At 34.8% G+C, this 18,421-nt stretch overlaps 2 protein-coding genes across 5 annotated transcripts in view; one reads left to right on the top strand and one right to left on the bottom strand.

Annotated features, from left to right (window-relative positions):
• Window positions 1-9,480, top strand: part of LOC121740379 (stAR-related lipid transfer protein 7, mitochondrial) — a 73,154-nt gene extending 63,674 nt beyond the window's left edge. The window contains exons 7-9 of one of the 2 annotated variants that reach the window (XM_042133061.1): window positions 8,281-8,361; window positions 8,541-8,765; window positions 9,304-9,480. In XM_042133061.1, the coding sequence (XP_041988995.1) occupies window positions 8,281-8,361; window positions 8,541-8,765; window positions 9,304-9,396 (399 nt within the window). In that variant the 3' untranslated portion in view covers window positions 9,397-9,480. The remainder of the gene's footprint in view (window positions 1-8,280; window positions 8,362-8,540; window positions 8,766-9,303) is intronic. The other variant, XM_042133062.1, reaches the window with a different exon arrangement.
• Window positions 9,481-13,495: 4,015 nt separating this feature from the next.
• LOC121740384 lies at window positions 13,496-17,171 on the bottom strand. 3 transcript variants are annotated; one of them, XM_042133069.1, is made up of 9 exons: window positions 17,049-17,171; window positions 16,786-16,842; window positions 16,214-16,246; window positions 15,827-15,952; window positions 15,360-15,570; window positions 14,970-15,077; window positions 14,738-14,885; window positions 14,372-14,561; window positions 13,496-13,685 (listed from the first exon to the last, which is right to left on the bottom strand). In XM_042133069.1, the coding sequence occupies exons 1-9, from the start codon at window positions 17,079-17,081 to the stop codon at window positions 13,563-13,565; spliced, it is 1,029 nt and encodes a 342-aa protein (XP_041989003.1). In that variant the 5' UTR covers window positions 17,082-17,171; the 3' UTR covers window positions 13,496-13,562. The 3 variants fall into 3 exon arrangements, with proteins under 3 accessions (XP_041989003.1, XP_041989004.1, XP_041989005.1); XM_042133070.1 differs by having other exon boundaries at window positions 17,058-17,153; XM_042133071.1 differs by having other exon boundaries at window positions 17,054-17,108.
• Between the last annotated feature and the right edge of the window lie 1,250 nt (window positions 17,172-18,421).

The raw sequence follows: 18,421 nt of genomic DNA on the forward strand, positions 1-18,421 counted from the left end.
GAGCTTTTTGGAGCAGGAAGAAAAAATTTAATTTCAGATAAATTCACAACAGCTAAATCTGGCTCCAGGGGAAATATAAAACACGGTTGTTCTCCTTTTTTAAGTTTTAAAAATGACACTGAATATTCATTTTCTTCAGCGATTTCCACTATCTTAGCGACATAGTAAATTGTTTGTTTTTTAGATTCTAGCAATATGAGTACGAAATCACCTTCTTTTGGTTTCCGACGTAATGGAAGAAATGAGTCGTTTAACAAAACATCGTCATCGTCATCTGTAGAATTTTCATCCACATCTGTTTCACTTTCAAGTTCTATTCCTTCTTCAGATTTATCAGTTTCAGACTCTTCTTTCTTTGGCCGTTTAGCTTTTTTTAATCCGCTAGTAGATGGTTGACTATCTTGAGTACCTTTTAAAACTTTTCTTTTAAAGTTCCCTAATTTTGCAGCAGCTTCTTTCTTTCTTTTAGTAGCTGCTCTATTTGCTGCAATTTGATCCTTTTCAGGGGTGTCAGTTGCAATGATACTTCTTCCTGCTTTTCTCTTTCTTTTATTAGATCTAGGGCCTGCCTTTATTGGTGGACGAAACTCTTTTGGCGTCATAAAAGTCCCTGGTGATTTTGTAGTTTCCCCTATAGATTCATTGTTATATAGGATACGAGTTTCAAAAGTGTTGGCTAATATAGATGGGCTATTTTCTCTACTCGAAGGTAAAATAGGAATCGATATATTATTAGTATTATCGATTGAGTCTCGTTCACCTGGTGCATTTAAAATTGCAACATCGTTATTTGTATGGTTTGTTAATTCGCGTGGTAGATTTATTTCAGATCGCTCAGCACTTGGGTTACTATTTTCTGGTACTGAACGATCAGTGACAGTGCTTGGCAAGTAATCAATGTCTGTAAAAACATATCTGTCAAAAGGGAATATTCCACATTTAGAAAAGGCTGATGCTATATTTGTAGGAGTCATAGCTTTAGGATATGCTTGCCCAATGAACCCAGCAACTTCGTATATTGTGACAGGCCTTCCCGGGTTACGTAGCATCCATGATTCCATCGCCGAATTATAAAAGGTTTTAAAAGGACCCATCAGACCCACGTCCAAAGGTGGTAGCTTGTTCGTCGTGTGTGGATGAAAAGTTAAAACTGTCACACCTGATGTTTTAGCATAATCCAAGGCTTCGTTGCTTAAATGGGATTCGCGGTTATCCATAAGCAATAAAGATGGATCTTCTAGTGATGTTCGTGTATGTTTCACGAAATGTTTGATAACTTCTACGAAAAGCTCACTCGTCATCCAACCACTGGCATTGGCCAGCCCCAAGCTACCGGGAGGAGCTCCGTTTAACATCATATTTTTAACATTCTTGCGTGGAAAGATGATTGCCGGTGGCAATGCATATCCTGCTGCACTGACCATACAGCAAGTTGTGACCAGAGTCCCTTTTTCACCGCTGGTCACTTTGCCCACACTGACTTCTTGTGGAGCTACGACTTTTTGCGGTTTCTGGACGGTCGTAGTGCTGGTCTCGTCTAAATTAAATAAGCGCGTACCATCGGCGAATTGCGGTTGTCGTTCAATAACAGTCTGTAGATTATCAAAAAAATTAAACTTTTTTAATCGGGACTTAACGCGACTTATTTAAGTACTACGAGTACATACTTTTTCAACTTTTACTTCGGTCACCAAAGGATTCCTTACCTTTCCAAACTCCTGGGGTTTATAAAATAGTTTGTAGCTGTGGTAGTTCGTACATTGGCCAAACGAAACGGACTATTGGCGAAAGAGTGAAAGAGCACATAGTCGCAGTGAAAAATCGCCAGACAAATCCGCGGTAGCAGAACATCTGCTTGATATGGGGACTAATCACTGTATGGAGCTACACGACCCTAAAATCCTCTCTACGGATCGTAATTACCACACGAGAGTAATACGTGAAGCCATTGAAATTAAAAAGTACAAAAATTTCAATCGTGAGGACGGATTTAAATTGTCGCTCGCTTGGAATCCACTGATTAAGAAGTGCAAACCGCGTGTGTCACCTGTGTCTATAAGTGTAAACCCGGATACAGTTAGTGTTGTGTGTCGCAGTGAACCTACTGACTTTCAGTGTATTGGAACACAAATATTGGACAACTCGAGGGTAGTCGTAGAACCGACCGCCCGGTGCAAACGAAGACGTCGCGCTCCTGCAGTCCCCTCACAGACTTCTTAGGGATACTACGTATCAGACTGCCATCTGTCTAACATTTGGTGCAAGTGTTACGATTTCCGAGCGATACTGACATTTAATTTTTTTTTTTTGCCCTTGCTAGTGTGATGGTGTGGTGTGACTACTGGACGTACCCAATTTAGGTTGTCAAAAAAAAAACCACAGCCAAACATAGAACCTCCTCCTTTTTGAAAGTCGGTTAAAAAGCACTAGTAGAAATGAGGTTATAATTGATATTTTTTTTTATATACTAATTAAACAGACTAGTAGCCACACTATTAAAATAAATGATTTCCCACTTTTTCGTTCCTATTCTCATTTGAAACGCATTACACCCAAGGTTTTAAATAAAAGAAATGTTTTATTTATTTATTGTTTTATTTTTAATTATTTTAAGATATTTTTCATAAGCCAGCTTCTGGTAATATGGCAAATTTTTACCTTCCAGCCTTACAATATCCACACCTTTCAAAATTTTGTTTATCGTGTTACACCAATTATAAATTGTGAATCGGATGACGATCTGCAAGAAGTATTGGTGTACGAAATCTTTGTGCTCGGGACAGTTTACCAAATCAATAGTATCTATTTCTTTCATAATAGTTTTTAAAATATCTTTTGTAAGAGCATTTTTTCTAAAAACTCATTTGTTTTATTTAATACTGTCCCGAAGCACCTAACAGCTACTCCAGATGTGTAACTCAGCTTGCGGCTATTATTTGACGCCTTAAATTCCTTATGACTAATCCAATTATGTATCGTTTCATTTTCATTACTTGTCAAAGATTTTTTGCATAAGGAACAAGGGTTCTTTTCTAAAATTTTTCGAATTACCCATCCAGTCACATAAGCCTTAGAATGAGTACTTAATCTCTCCTTTCGCGCTTGCTCCAATATTCCTTGCGATTCTGGTTCTGAACAACCCAGCAGAACATTATTTTGTGTCTCTTGATTTTGGCCTTTGTTTTCATCGTTTTGGAAAAGACATTGAAGATTTATTAATTGTTCTGCGGGGTCATCCTCACAATTAAACCCATCCGAATGAAATTTAATCACACGAGTGGTGGTCAACGCCTTATAAGTATTTATAAAATTGTGGCAGGTAGGGTCTGTGTTACGATAATTATACGCCCTAACCTGACCAAAATAATTTTCGACAGGGTCTGTATTAAAATACCTAGGGCGCATAATTTTTAAATCATTTGATTTGAATACATGCCACAATCTCATGTAGCTTGTTAGTGTTGTTACAAAATTTTTTAAGGTGGGCACAGACTTTTCACGACCATTTTCCATGAATTTAATTTGTTCAAGATTTTTATTGCATCTACCCAAAACTTGTGGTGCTGGGTACAATCCTTCACTGCGGTCCGCAATGTTTTACCCTTCGCAGCTTTAGCTGTGGCAGCTGCACCATTCACAGAGTCGAATAAGTCGTCGAAAAATGACACCGTCTCTGCAGTATTTTTTAATGTCTCACTGACTGGTGTTCCGTCAACATAAGTAGCTGTAACAACAGAATTGTATGTTATTTTATTTTAAATAATTTTAAATAAGACTATATATAAAATAAGCAAGTAGCTACCTAAGCTACTTGCTTATTTAATTATATTTCCTTTAATTAAAAGACATGTAGATCTTATTAATCCTGCAAATTGCTAGCAAAGTGGACTTTGAGTATATCATGCTCACTCCGGGACATGAGAAAGTAAACTGTGTTTAGCCTGGTAATATTCTGTGTTAGATCGAAATCTGGGTAACTTACAGAACTGTGAAGTGTAGGAAAGTGCAGCAGCTACAGATTTGCTAAGCACGCGCACACAATTCTTCACCTGGAAAGCAAGTTATTAATTGGATTATAAAATAAAATATAAAATAATAATAAATTATGCAAACTATTTCAAAAGGTTAAATAGTTGCATAAAACATAGGGAATATCGGTGTCAAATAGAGACACCTTTCGAACATAAACTTAATATACCTAGCAGAATAGAGCAACAATCTCGAGCTGTCAAACTAAACCGAAATTGATTTACATCTGCGTGTAAACATTTGTTTACATATTATATACACTTACACAAGCATCTTTCTATGAGATTAAATAGTCAACGTGCCAACTGGAAGTCAAATAGATGAAACAAATTGGTTCTGCTGTTATGTATCACAAGTCTCTTTTTACCATGCAGTATTACTGATAGTGATCTCGCTTGCTCAGGCCTTTGTTTCTCTATTCCGCTAGGTATATTAACTTTATGCTTTCGAACAAAGATGATGCCACAAACATAATATATGCAGCACATTTTCATAGTGGTGAGAAGTAAAAATTATGAAGACTTACATTTTGATTTAAAAATAGGTTTTGATTTAAATAAAAAAATCTTACCTTCTTTTTTTTACTTTTGCTGGTATGACATGCTCGTCATTTAATTTATGCAAGATTCTTGATTGTGTGTGGCTGCAGTCAGTTTTGTAAACATCTACTATGTCTTGCCACTTTGAAATCTTTCCTTTCCATTTTATATCTTTGGTAAGAAAGTTGTTTCTTATCCCTTTAATGAGGTGGGATGGGTCATATATGACACTAAGTTTGGAGCATCCAATGATGACAGACTGATCTGTAAAATATTGAAAATACATGATATTGTGAATATAAACATATTAAATATAATATTTAAAATGAAGCAGTAGTAATAACTAGCTTTGTGAAATTCTAACCTGGCTCTTCATTCCTAAGCAATTGCTCTCGCCTCGTCTCTTCTTGTAAGTTACGTATAGCAGATTGGAAAGCTGTGCCTTGGTCACAACCAAGGACTATTGGTTTCAAATCAATATCAGCAATGGCCGATACAATATCTTTTATAATATTTTTTAACTCTGGCCTAGACGTAGCCCCCTCACAAAAATAATATGCAATAGGCTGCTGCCACTTATGGACTGCTCCACGTGCCATAAGAACCAAAACATGGTCAGCAAATTTATTTTTTCTCTCAGTCAGTTCGACAAATCCATGTATTTTATCATCTTTCGAATTATATGACAGTCCCATTCCCAATGCCATTTCATCAAATAGGATCGAACAATATTTTTTGAGCCCTCCCAGCTGTCAACCTGAAATAAAGATTTTCAAAATGTTAAGTCTATTATATGTATCTACATGTGCATTTCTTTGGACCTATATTGTAAAATAAATATAAATTATATGTTTAAAATTCCATCTATCTGTAATGAGATAATAGATAAGACCTTTCTTTATATTATAATAATATATACCTACTTTCTTTTTACCTAATAATAAGTTATGGTTACCTCTTTTTTCATTAGAGTGAAAAATTGGGAGTTGATACCAGCCTCAATCTTTAATCTGGATACTATCTTATTTCAAGTTGATGAAGATGGGAAAATGAAAATTTTGTGCAAAAAACGATAGCATTTTGGGCTTTGTTTCATTATTTTCAGTTTTTCCTCTAATGTGAATCTGCGACCTTTTTTCTTTTTCGTGCACAGGTTGATTTGCATTTCAAAAATTTTCTTAGCGTAGGGGTTAATTTTTGCTGCCATTCTTTCAAAAGAATGCTCCTTTGCAAATTTGACAGCTCTTTTAGCCCGACGATGATAGTCAGCTTGATTTTTGGCTTTTGTGTATTCTTTGTAGATAAGCTTACAGGTGGGTGTTAACTTATTAAGTGCCTGAATTATTCTTTTCCTTAACTCTCTTAACCTCAATCCTCAGAAATTGTATCACTAGTTCAATAAACCTTGAGGCTTCCTTGAGTGTCTTAACTGTCCGTTTCCAACTAAACCGTGTTTAGAGAAAAGCATGGAAGATTTTATTCAGTTTCTAAATTATGTCTATGAAAATCTGTATAATTTTTCTTCACGCAGATATTTACGCGACGCTCAAAACCCATCAGAGCGGTATAGTGATAAGGACTTCTAGAAACGAATAACGATTCTTCAAGTTCGCACGAGAGTTATTAGTTTGTCAGTATCCCCAATCCCCAGGGGAAAAATGTACACTTGTCTCGCGTTTCTTTCCGTTGTCCATTATAGCGATTCGTATACAAGGTGCAATTAAACCTTCTTGCCTTTTAATATATTGATCCTTCACTCAGTACTAAGGCCGGTATAAATAGTCAGTACTCAAGATGCGACCCGGTCTCAAGACGCGGTTCGGCTCCGTGATTGGTCCAAATTTTGACAGCCAACGAATCACAGAGCCTGAACCGTGTCTTGAGACCGAGATGCGTCTTGAGTACTGACTATTTATACCGGCCTAAAAATATATTGAGAAATACCTTCCGCAAGTTATCCTAAAAAACACTACAATTAATGGACACGATGCGTCGGCCGCGCGTGACGTGTCCCCGCGCGCGCGCCTCATCCCGCCTCACCGCCTCTCATTACCCCGCGCCGCGAGTGACCGTTCTGCAAGGATTTTAAATGGGATAAAACATGTCAAAAAAAATATAACACCCAATTTTTTTGGGGTAATTGGACTCTCCTAATGAAAACTAAGCCCTGGAAAAAATTTGGCAGGAAGGTTTAATTGCACCCTGTATAAACATTTTTTTGATAAATTCAAGAAACTAGAACACTGAAATAGGTATATCAATATTAAAACAAAATGTCAAATTTTCAAATGTCTACCTACTATTCAAATCTTAAGTAAAACTTAAATAAATCCATAAATAAATAAACGTTAACTTCTTTTTGTTGGTGTTTCTTTCTATAATAGAAAGTGAAATTATGAAACTATCGTACGTTCTATTATAAGGTTGGCTTAAAATGGAACGTACGGTGGTAAATTGCGACGTTGCCGCTCCGACTGTCAAATAAGGTTAGAGATAATTATCCGGCGCTTAATTTAACAGAAACTTACGTGGTAGAACCAAAAAAATATATCAGGCGGATTTATATAGCAGATATTTTATTTGGTGAATAGATGTTTGGAGCTTTATCAGGAAGCGGTGAAACAGGCCCTTTCAACCATTAAGAGGATTCCACACCGCCCTTTTTTCCATACAAACGTTGTCCCCTGTTTCCTCCCTGGATAATGCTAGTAGAGTAATAATTTTTTTCCTGAATATCTACGGCCACTAATACGATGTCCCTATGTTTTCTTTTTTTTCATAATTTAATTATTAAATAAGATATGAACGTTCAAAAACCCGAAAAAATGGCCAGATTTTCCGCTGTGTTCAAACGTCCAGAAAACAGATTTGGCTAGATTATACAAAAAAAGCAAAACATAGGAACACAGCTCAAGCCTTTTTTTAATCTTTAATGAAAAAAGTACTTAAATCGGTTAACTTTTGGAGAAGGAATCAGGGGACAACGAATCGTTGATTTTCTGGATTTTCTGCAGTTGTCTCTATCGCGTTCTGCGGTATAGGCTTGAGGTAAGGGAGACAGCTATAGATAATACACGTACTTTTTTTTCATTTCTCTAGCCTCTGTTGTATCCTCTTAACTATAGGGTACAACTTATTGTGCGGAGGTTAAGTAGCTATTATTATAGCTGTCTAACAGACAGACAGAAAGACGGATGGACGGACAGACGGACAAACGAACAGACGGACAGACAGACAGACAGGGATTAAAAGAATTCTATGTCTATTCCTGGGACTCAAACTAATTGATCACTGAGTAAATGTAGTTTAAAGTTAAATAATTATTTACCCAACGCATGGACACCGCACGCGGGAGGCGTCGCGTCATATAGTTATTTACTAAGTGTCCATGATTCAATTAAACGGAAATTTGGTCAAAAATTACCTAATTTTATTACATAATTATAATGAGAATCGAGTACCGAGTACTCTCCTTAAGTATTGATCATGTCTCTGTAGTATTATGGATTTCAAAAAATATTTTAAATATCGAATTTGAAATGCCGGTTTACTTAATCGAATCAGTACGACGTATCAATTAAAAAAAGGTCTTTTTGGCTCCAAACATCGATTCTTTAATTAATCGATCTCAAAAGCCCGTATTTTATCCTTAAGAATATATCGATCATCTCGACTCCAGACATTATACTAATTATTTAAATGTTATTCCTAGGATTTGCCCGACTTCATACCGCTAAGTCCAGATCAGGTCAACCGAGACAGGCATATGGCAGTTGAGGAACAAGATATGGAGGTGAGTTAATAAAATATTGTAAATAAGATTAAACAAAAAAAGTCAATTTATGCCAGCTTGAATACAATTTTTCAAAACTTCATTTAAAGATAATTTATATATCACATTGACATACTTTATTCATGGCCCGTTTGCCGTTACTTACAATGATAAAAGCACATTATTTTTTTCTCTCTTAGACTGACGAAGTTTGTGAAATACTTGACTGGGCTCAAAATTTTCAGACTTCTAAGCAAGGGCCTGATATGGACAACGGCAAGACCACACAAGACCAGAGCACGCAGACAGAAAATGTCGAAGAAAAAGAAAAAGTAAATTCGAACGGAGATAGCGACAAAGACAGAGAAGTAAAAGATACAGAAAGAGAGCCTAGAAAGGAAATCAATGGTGTTAATGATAATAAGGTTAGCATTTTCATTACCTAGCATTAGTGTAACTTCTAGCAAACACATGACTCTAAGGGCCAACGCTAAAACTCGCGCGGGCGCACGCTCACGTGTCTATTAATGAAAAATAGTATGGGCAGCGCAGATTGCTCGCCAAAGATGCAGTGTTTGATTGAAGCTCTCTTTAGGGCGCAGTGAGCGGGGTGTATGCGCGACCACAAAAAACGCTATTGCTACAGCAATCAGTAGATCTAGCATGAGTTTAAAGCTATAGTTTTTGTCGATACTCGATATCGACTATAACGTAAATTTTTAGTATTGCAAATTTTACAGCGCCTCTAGCGGTTACTTGCGAAACTAAAATCGCCATACTAAATATTCACGTAGTCGGTATCGAGTATCGATAAAAACTCATGGTAGAGCTACAGACGGGTTCTTAGAGTAGAATTTATTGGTAGATATTGAATACATGCGCTGACTGCCCTATCCTGTTTCGCTGGGCAACTTTAAAATGATGCGTAGCTTAACATGATATTAAACAACAATTTCCTTGTAGAAGTCTGCTTCGCACGAGGAGGGCGATAAGAGTGAAGAGAGCGAAAACAACGGTTGGTGGCGTTACCTCTACCCTTTCTATTACTTTGTCTAGATAGACGATCGTTAACAATAAACACAAACGGTATTGCTACAAAAGATTTAAACACCTGTTGAACAGTTGATTAGAGAAAAATTCAGTACAAAATGGTCTCAAAACTGTTCAACAGATGTTTAGTTTTTTTGTAAAAGACCGAAATTGTTCTTATAGAGGATCTTGTTTACATAAACTCCATGAATTTTTGTCGTACTGTTAATATAAGTTTCGTAATCATTAAATGCCTCTGAGTGCGGTCGTAAATAGGCAAGCGAGTTCCTTTGAATGATCCACTATTTAAAATATGTTAATAGGTACTGCTGGAACAGTTATCTTGTAATATAGTAAAAGTTTGAAGAATAACCTAAGAGTTCATTGGTAAACACGCTGTTTAAGCTTAAAATTATTTTAATCTACATTATCTTATACAATACATTTATATGTGTATCGTAGGCAGCAACATACCCTTGAATAGTGACTTTTGTTTAGGACAATAATTAATAAAGATATTATTAGTAAAATTTACCAAATCATCTACATATATTGATTACTAATTTCAAACAAACTTTCAGAGTCGTTTAAACCAGAAAATACAATGTATTACTTAATGGTTCACATTTGAAATTTACTACTATCCATAATTATTATGGCGCAAGATTCTGATTTGACACAAGTGATGTACCGAAGAGTGCGAGTTTCCATGAATCACCAATCGCCATAAAGAAGTTTTTCAATTTATGTGACATCCAATTTCCGTGTAATGATTCCGGGTGCCATCGCAGTTCTCATACAAACGTACCAAGATAATTTGCCATACGAGAATATTTACCATATTTGAGTTATTATTATTCAGCATAAGATAGTAATTAAGTACCTAGGTTCCTGTACAAAGATCTACTGTAAAATATTTACATACCAAAAATATGAACGATTACAATATTTACATACTAAATTGTAATCGCTCATATTTTTTGGTACTTATGTAAATTGTTTGCAGTGAATCTTTGAACAGAAACCTAGCTAATTACTATCTTAAGCTGAATAATAACTCAAAATATATGGTAAATATTCTCGTATGGGAAATGATCTTGGTATTACGTTTGTATGAGAATTTCGATGGCACCCGGACTCTTAAGGTTTCTTTAAGGTTTTAAAAAATACTTCTCATTTTAATAACCAAAAAGTAGCAATAAAGTTGAATGTATAATATATAAATAATATGAAATGAATAGTTTGTAAATTGACAATGATAAAATGTTGGCATAATAAGTTAGTTTACAAATTATAATATTATTACAAAGAGATTATGATTTTAAAATAATTGTAGATATTATAAAAGAGCAAAATTCCTGTGTATACTAGTTATTTAATAGTTCAGTACGTTGTAGATCAGGGGTCACCAATAATTAGTTTCGCTCGGGGACCCCGAGAAATAAGAAGAAATGTTACATTTAATAATAAAAACGCTTACGCTCTTAACTTTAACTATTTGCGTCGGTTTAAAGCCCTTTATAATAAAATTATAATTAACCAGTGCGCATAATGTTGTATATTTATGTAAAAAGTAGATAGTTTAGATGCGTGCAATTGTAGAATATTAGGCATAATTAAGTGAACAGTCAAATTGATCATAAATAATTTGTAAAGATAGAGATTAGAAAATATGGTTGTCATAGCTTTAGTTTTTGTACCATTTTAACGATTATGTAACTTTAGAAAATTTAATGTTGATTTTTATCTCTAAGTTACATAATGGGCATTGTCCAAAAAAATCACATGTACTTTTTATATTTTTTTTCGTTAAAATAGGGTATTTTAAGAATATAAATTAAATAATTTTGAAATTCATTAGCTAGTTTTTCTCAATAAATTTTTAAAGTTTCGCTCTGACGTCATCATCAGCGGCCAATAATTGACCTGTGCAATATGTTTTAAATTTCCTTTCAATCTTATTTATAATGGCTGGTTCGTCAAATGCAAGTTCCCATTATGTGAAAGCTGATACGAGAAGCGAAAAGTTCGAAACGTAATGTTGGTCGAATTTATTGCTAATTTAACGCCATTGAAGGTCAAACAAAGGTTAAACATATTTGTTCAAAAACATAAGTAACTAATGGGTATTTTTTTCGTTTATATACAGAAAAACGATCACTGACCTTATTCCTCGAAATGTTTTTGTAATGAACAAAATTAAAAAAAAATGGACAATCCCCATTACGGGCAGATTGTTTTTGTGTTTTTATAGCAGTCATTGTTATTATTTTTATTAAAAATGTAGATTTCTAAAGCATGCCCTACATTATAAATATACATGCCCTTCAATATCAAATTTTGGCTTAAGTATAGTTGCCGACACATGAGAAATTTTAAAAAGGAACGCTAGTTGTCTTACTTGCGCTTGACTTTAAGAGCATGAAAGAGGCACAAAGCGTTTAACCCTTTCTTTTTATAAGTCCAATGGACTTTAGTTCTTAGTTGGTTCTTCAAGAGCAAATCCCTTTAAATTTTCTTTGTGGTGCTTTTTGTTGTACCCCCAAAGTAAAACATCTTATCAGGGCGATCGAAGCGAGCCCTAGTATATCCCACAACCTGTGCATTTTGTGGTACGGAAAAACTATCACGCCTATTGATTTGTTCTTTAACATAGTAATTTTTATTTATATGTACAGTTCGACAAGGCTTTATATGAACGTGGGTGTAATTGACGGAAGCGCTGCTGGTAAAAGAGAATTACTGTCAAACACATGTCAAAAATGACGTTTTTGTATGAAGCGTTTAGTTTATTTTTTCGCCACGTTCATATAAAGCCTTGTCGAACTGTAGATGTGTTATCATCAGTTAGTCAAGGTTTTTTATATTATGTAGATGTGTAATCATCAGTCAGTCAAGGTGTGGCGACGCAAACCCTCACAAAGCTCGACTTTTTGCTAGTACGGTAAATAAACTGTACAATGTTTTGTTGTATGACTCAGACTTCTAACTTACCATACAAGGATAAGACATTATAAATAGTATCCATTAATTATACAAATTTTGTATATTTCATTACTACCTAAAGGGTTTAGTTTCTTCAAAGTACAGCATTTAACCTATTTATATTCTGCGTTTGTACATTCACCATATTAAATATTTTAAAAATCAGGCAATATAGGGCTAGCACATTAAACTGCAAATTAACATCTAGTTTTTACTGTATCTTTAAACATGCCAAATATATTATCTTCTCGTGCAGTATTTTTTTCTGGACGATCTTCACACACCTTCATATTAGCTGTTGTTTATCTTGTTATGAAATTATTTTCTTGTTCTTGTAAGCAAATTCTATAAACTGTTAATAATATTTTAGGAAATATGATATTAATTAAAAACAACGTCAGGCAAGTTGTTGCTTACGGAAATAAGGAGACAATTTTAATACGGTTGCCTAGCAGAAAGACGTCCATTGACCTCTCTACTACTCTCTTTCGATCGGGGTATAATAGCTTTCTTATATTCACGAATACACAATGCGAAAGAAATGTTTGTGTAATGCGCAAGACAAGTAATTGTGAGGGGTCATCAATGCATTTCTCCCTGCTCCGTGACCGAACTATACTATTTACTATTAAGTCATAATATTATAATAATTACGTCCGTTAGTGACAAATATGTTGTTGGATAATATACTGTTAATAAAATAATAGGTTTTTAATGACTTCTTTCAATTTACTCCTTGGACTTAGAAAAATGGAATCAGCAATATCGGTATGAAAGTGACCACTAGAAAGTGATAAAGCGATCGTGTGGCCAACATCTTTCTCTTCGTCCTTTCCTCTTATTTGTGGTCATTATGGACAGAGACAAATATTGGTCGCACGCTCATTTCATCTCTCTTACGCCTCTTACATCTTTCTATCCTTACTTTATTATACTTGGAGTCTCTGTCCATTTCTCTAAGTCTATGATTTTCTCCTAATCATAATTTTTCACTTTTAATATTTACTACAACAAGAATTTTGGCCGCAATAATTAGTTTTTGCTGTAAGTTATAACTCTGTGTATCCTTACCCATACCAATATAACAAAATACCAAACCAAATTCTGAATTTGTAAGCCAAGGCCTTAAAAATTCAGACTAACGCATGACACAAGTAAACGAATTTTATTTTTTGACTTAAATTTTTTATATAGCTTTTAACAAAGGTTTAATTGACAAAAAATTCGTTGGACCTCTGGTTCTGATTGTGGCGCCACTTGCACGCCCATCCCCAGCAGGACATGCCGGCCCAGGGCTCGTCCGTGTAGAACACCTGACCGTTCTGATACATCTGCAATTAATTCATTTGGACAGGTCAACAAATCTATCGGGCCTTTTGCCGACATGTTAGCTCAATCGACAAAAACGAAATTTTACATAAGGGTTTAAGGACTTTAAGGGCTCGATATGCTCGTTAAACTAACGTTATCTTGTAATGATGCAGAGGCAAAAACCAGAGATACAGCAGACTTGAGCAAGAATGAAAACTGTGGCTGTGATTGGTGTTTAATGTATTTACGTTTTAAAGACGTAAATACATTAAACACCAATCACAGCTACAGTTTTCATTCTTGATGCATTGAAAGACAGCAAAGAAGCGGTAAAACGTTCGAAATAGGTTGTGATTTACGATTTAGAAAACTCAAAAAAGAGCTCAAAATGTACGTGAATTCATTTTGGTCTCTTTTTGACATTATTCTGGCTCACTTTAAAACGATCGGACAATCTATCTGAGCGGTAGGCTTTTGAAAGTTGTGCTTAAAGAAAAATAATTACTAGAAAAAGCATTGGGGCTAAAGCTCATTAATTAATAAACAATATTGCCGCCTTTCATAATAATAATGCGAAGGAGATATGGTCCCTGAGGCTGGCTGAATACTGAAGCTTGTTTTGGTTTGGGCTACGTCTTCTAGTTTGTCACGATCAAGTGTCTCTAGCTGGTGTCTCATCTCACTTGGTAATTAGCAAGTAACTTACGAATGACAGATCCGAGCTCTTGTATGTGACTCCATCGTAACCGAACCTCAGGATGAAGTTCATGGAGAAAATCGAGAAGATACATCTGATGTCCGTAGTCGCTGGTATGAAGTATCTATAGGGGCCGCAATAGTACGACACCTTCGGCTCGTACTCAACAGATTCAGGAAATTCCTCGCGAGGATTTATTCTGGAAACCGAAATATGGGTTTTAAAAGGATTATACCGTGGGCCAAAATGAGGTACGCCATTTTGGCCCTTCTTGAAAAGGTTCATGAATGTGTAAATAAAAATAAAAATGTAATATCTCTATTGCATATTATAAACTATACTGAAGACAAAATGAGTTACAAATAAAATATTTACTTGTAAATACACTGCACGTCGGTCCAATTGTCGTCTGAATGGCAGTAAAGGCCCTGAGTAGGGTCCTTCGTCTGAAACTGTTCCCCGTGGGGGCCAACATAAGTCGTCTCCGCGTGTCGATGAAAGAATCCCGTAAAAGCGAACGCTCCTAGGAGTAACAAATGTGAATTTGCAGAGCAGAATTATAGTGGATTTAGTACGATTCTGTGTTCACTTATGGGACGCTACTGACCTCTAAATGTGTAACAGTGAGGTTTTCTTTCACTTGACAGAATCATTTGTACGTCTTCTTGGTTATGAGCCGACGCAATGTAGTACGAAGTACCCATGCACTTGAACTCTGAAATTATTTGGTCATAATATTATTAATTAGAATGATTGTTATTAGGCAAAATAAATGTTATATTCTATATCTGACTGAGAATAGATTAATTATCCTTTCTCTTATCTTAACCTTACCTAAACCTGGTTATCAAAACACTTCCCCAACTGGTAAACTATGGTTACTAATTATTCGATATCATGCAAGTAGTAGTCACCTCTTCACGGCGAGTAGCGATTAAAAAATGTTTTATTTAGTAATTCAAAATTATTACTAAGTACATATAATATGTTTTCTTACCAGGACTAACGTATAAACCAAATGGAATCTTCGCTTGCGTCGCCTTAATTTTTGCTTCAGATGCGTCCATTTTTTTATTTAGCTTGAGCTGAACCATCGACATGAGAGCCATATCAGTAGCAAATAGTAGTCGTTTTAAATCTTTTATGTGAGTATTAATGAATTTGGATAATTTTTTGTAGGCTCCTTCTAAAATTTCACGTCTTTCGTCCTAAAAAACAATCTTTGGCTGACGTCTATTCCATATATTATATAAAGAATAATGACAGTGCCACTGCCTCATCGATTTCAATTTCGATTACCACGTCTTGGACCAATGAGGGAAGAACCGGAGAAAGGTCCAAAATAAGGTCCAAGGAGAACAAAACATTGCCATGTAAGTTACCATTTTACCGTGGGATTTCGATTCCGATGAGTGGCATTAACAGCTCACCATTTATTTGTCTGCTTGTTTTTTATTTACTTACGACACTGTGTGGTTCCTTAATCCTCGCGGTCATGTACTTGTTGTATGCAATTAACTGTTCAAATTTTTCGTTCGCATAGCTATGTCGAGGATTCACTTCTTTGGTATCGGGCATATTGTATGGTTCCTGGAATTATTGCTTTTTAACAATTATTTAGTGTAAAAATGATTTGCATATTTTTCCGCAAGCACGCGCCGTACGCGCCGTATTTTAGAATTCGTGAAATGATGTGAAACATGGCACATGTGTTTGGTGCGTACAGTGCTGACTGCTGACGACGAAATGTGCGATCAGCGTTACTCGTCATATTGTCATCACACCGAATCGAGAATATGATGTTTATCTTCAAATTAGGAAATTTTTAGGATTATTTTAAAAAATACTTACGACTTGGACTGTTGGATAGGATATCCTCGCGAGCTAAAAAGAAAACTACTTTACAGTTGGTGTGGTTCGCAATATTATTATTTTTTATCTATATAGGAGTTGCTCTGCTAGAGAATAATATTTAATACTGCCCAGTCACTGACCTCTGTATATTATAGAGGTCAGTGTGCCCAGTTACCAGTATAACACTTTAACAACCCACCGCCATATTGTACCAAATTTGTATAATCTTTTGTGCGTAGGGTACGCACAAAAGATTATACAAATTTGGTACTTTAATACACACATAGTTTTGAGCTCAACAAGCCAAATCTTATATTTCTAATCATTTTTTATAACACAATAAAATCAATGACAAAAAATGCAACGAATCCAAAAACTAGGGCTATTGCATTTTTAATGAAACCTGCTTCAAAATTAGCCATAACTTTAACTACCTATTGCTAGTTTTGTCTACTCTGCTATCGCCATGAGCCCATGACGCCATAAATCATATTAATATTCAAATAACACAAGATCGTGGTTGGCTTACGAGACAAAATTAAAATGAGAATAAACTCAAAAGTTCTTACAAGCGCCATAGGTACTCCATCTTCACTGGCATTGATCGAAATGACGAAGAAAAGTATCTGAGAACAGCAGTGGAAATTTTCTTAGCAATGTGAATAAGTTGTGGAAATAATAAAAAAATATATATATTTACATAAAATTTGTAAAAAAAAAATGAAGCTTCCCCATCGCTTAGGGGTGCAGTTTAAGAATATAGCATAATGTCACAAACATTTTAAACGAGATTTTAAAATCTTGTCCTTTATATAAGAGAATAAAAACGTATCAGACCTACTTGACTCAATGTTCGCCACACCATGCTTTCAGTTGTACAGCAATAAAATAGAGTCAACAAAAAATAATTGGCGTTTAAAAATAACGACCAATTAGAATGAAACCTTGCAACGTAAATGAGCTAGCTCACTAACCAGTGTTAAGTGCACTTTAACAACTTTATTTATTTTTTTGAACTAAAAAGTATTAAAAATGTCTACTCTTTAGTAGAATTGTTGTAATAAAACAGTTTCAACTTGTTATTTTATTTTATTTTCCACTGATGTAAATTACGAGCACATTACAGCCATGATAATTTTTGCAGAGAGAACACAGAGCACAGAGTGCATAGACAAAGATAAACATTTTTTTTTTTAAATATAAGTACCATAATATTCAAACCAAAACGCGGGAATTTCAAATATACTTCAACACTCTCTCCAAATTCCAACGTTTTACTTAATTAAACATTAATTAACAAAAGTTATATATATATACTCAAATAATAACTTTCTTAAACAGAATACACTTGTTTACAAAGACTCTCAGCAATACATGAACTTAAGAAATAATCATACAAGATTATTGTTACAGTTTACAAATACCTAACTTATTTCTTAAGTATTGAAATTTAGTTTTACACAAAGGTTTAGTTAATATATCAGCACATTGTTCATTGGTATTTATATACTTTAAATCAATAACTTTTTCCTCATATTTTTCTTTTACAAACTTATACTTTATGTCAATATGTTTACAGCGTTTATGATAATTTTCATTTTTTATGACAGAAATTGCACTCTGATTATCTATATTTAAACTTAAAGATACCTGATTATATTCATCTATATCTAACAAAAGCTGTTTTAACCAAATGGCTTCTTTAGTAGCGCTGCAAGCAGCCATAAATTCAGCTTCTGTTGTAGATAATGCTATGCTTTGTTGACGCTGACTAGCCCAAGTTATAGCGGCACCATTTTTAATAAAAACATATCCTGTCATTGAACGTCTTGTTTCGGAGTCATTTGCATAGTCTGCATCACTATAGCTTTCCACTATGTTTTGTTGTTTAGGAGTGAAGTACAGACCATATTCTTTTGTGTCTATTAGGTATTTGACAATTTTTTTAACTACTTTCCAGTGACTATCATTATAGCTATCTAAATACCTGCTCACTAAGCTAACACCGTACATAATATCTGGTCTGCTTACAATAGCCAAATGCATTAAGGAACCAACTGCCTCTCTATACGGTATTTTCTTGTTCAACTCTGTGTTATTTTTCTCAAGTTTTGTATTTATATCTACTGGTATACTGTTTCCATTTGCATTACTCATATTGAATTTACATATTATTTTCTCTATATATTTTGTTTGATGTAAGAA

This window comes from Aricia agestis, chromosome 3, assembly GCF_905147365.1.
Source record: "Aricia agestis chromosome 3, ilAriAges1.1, whole genome shotgun sequence".
NCBI lineage: Eukaryota > Metazoa > Arthropoda > Insecta > Lepidoptera > Lycaenidae > Aricia > Aricia agestis.

What these genes read in the sequence shown, in the direction of transcription:
- LOC121740384 (XM_042133069.1), bottom strand. Translation starts at nt 17,081, where the DNA reads ATGGTGTGGCGAACATTGAGTCAAGTAGGTCTG. An exon ending in CCTATCCAACAGTCCAAGTC is followed by an intron (nt 15,953 to 16,213) that starts GTAAGTATTTTT and finishes CAATAATTCCAG; the next exon opens with GAACCATACAATATGCCCGA. An exon ending in TTAAGGAACCACACAGTGTC is followed by an intron (nt 15,571 to 15,826) that starts GTAAGTAAATAA and finishes ATTGTTTTTTAG; the next exon opens with GACGAAAGACGTGAAATTTT.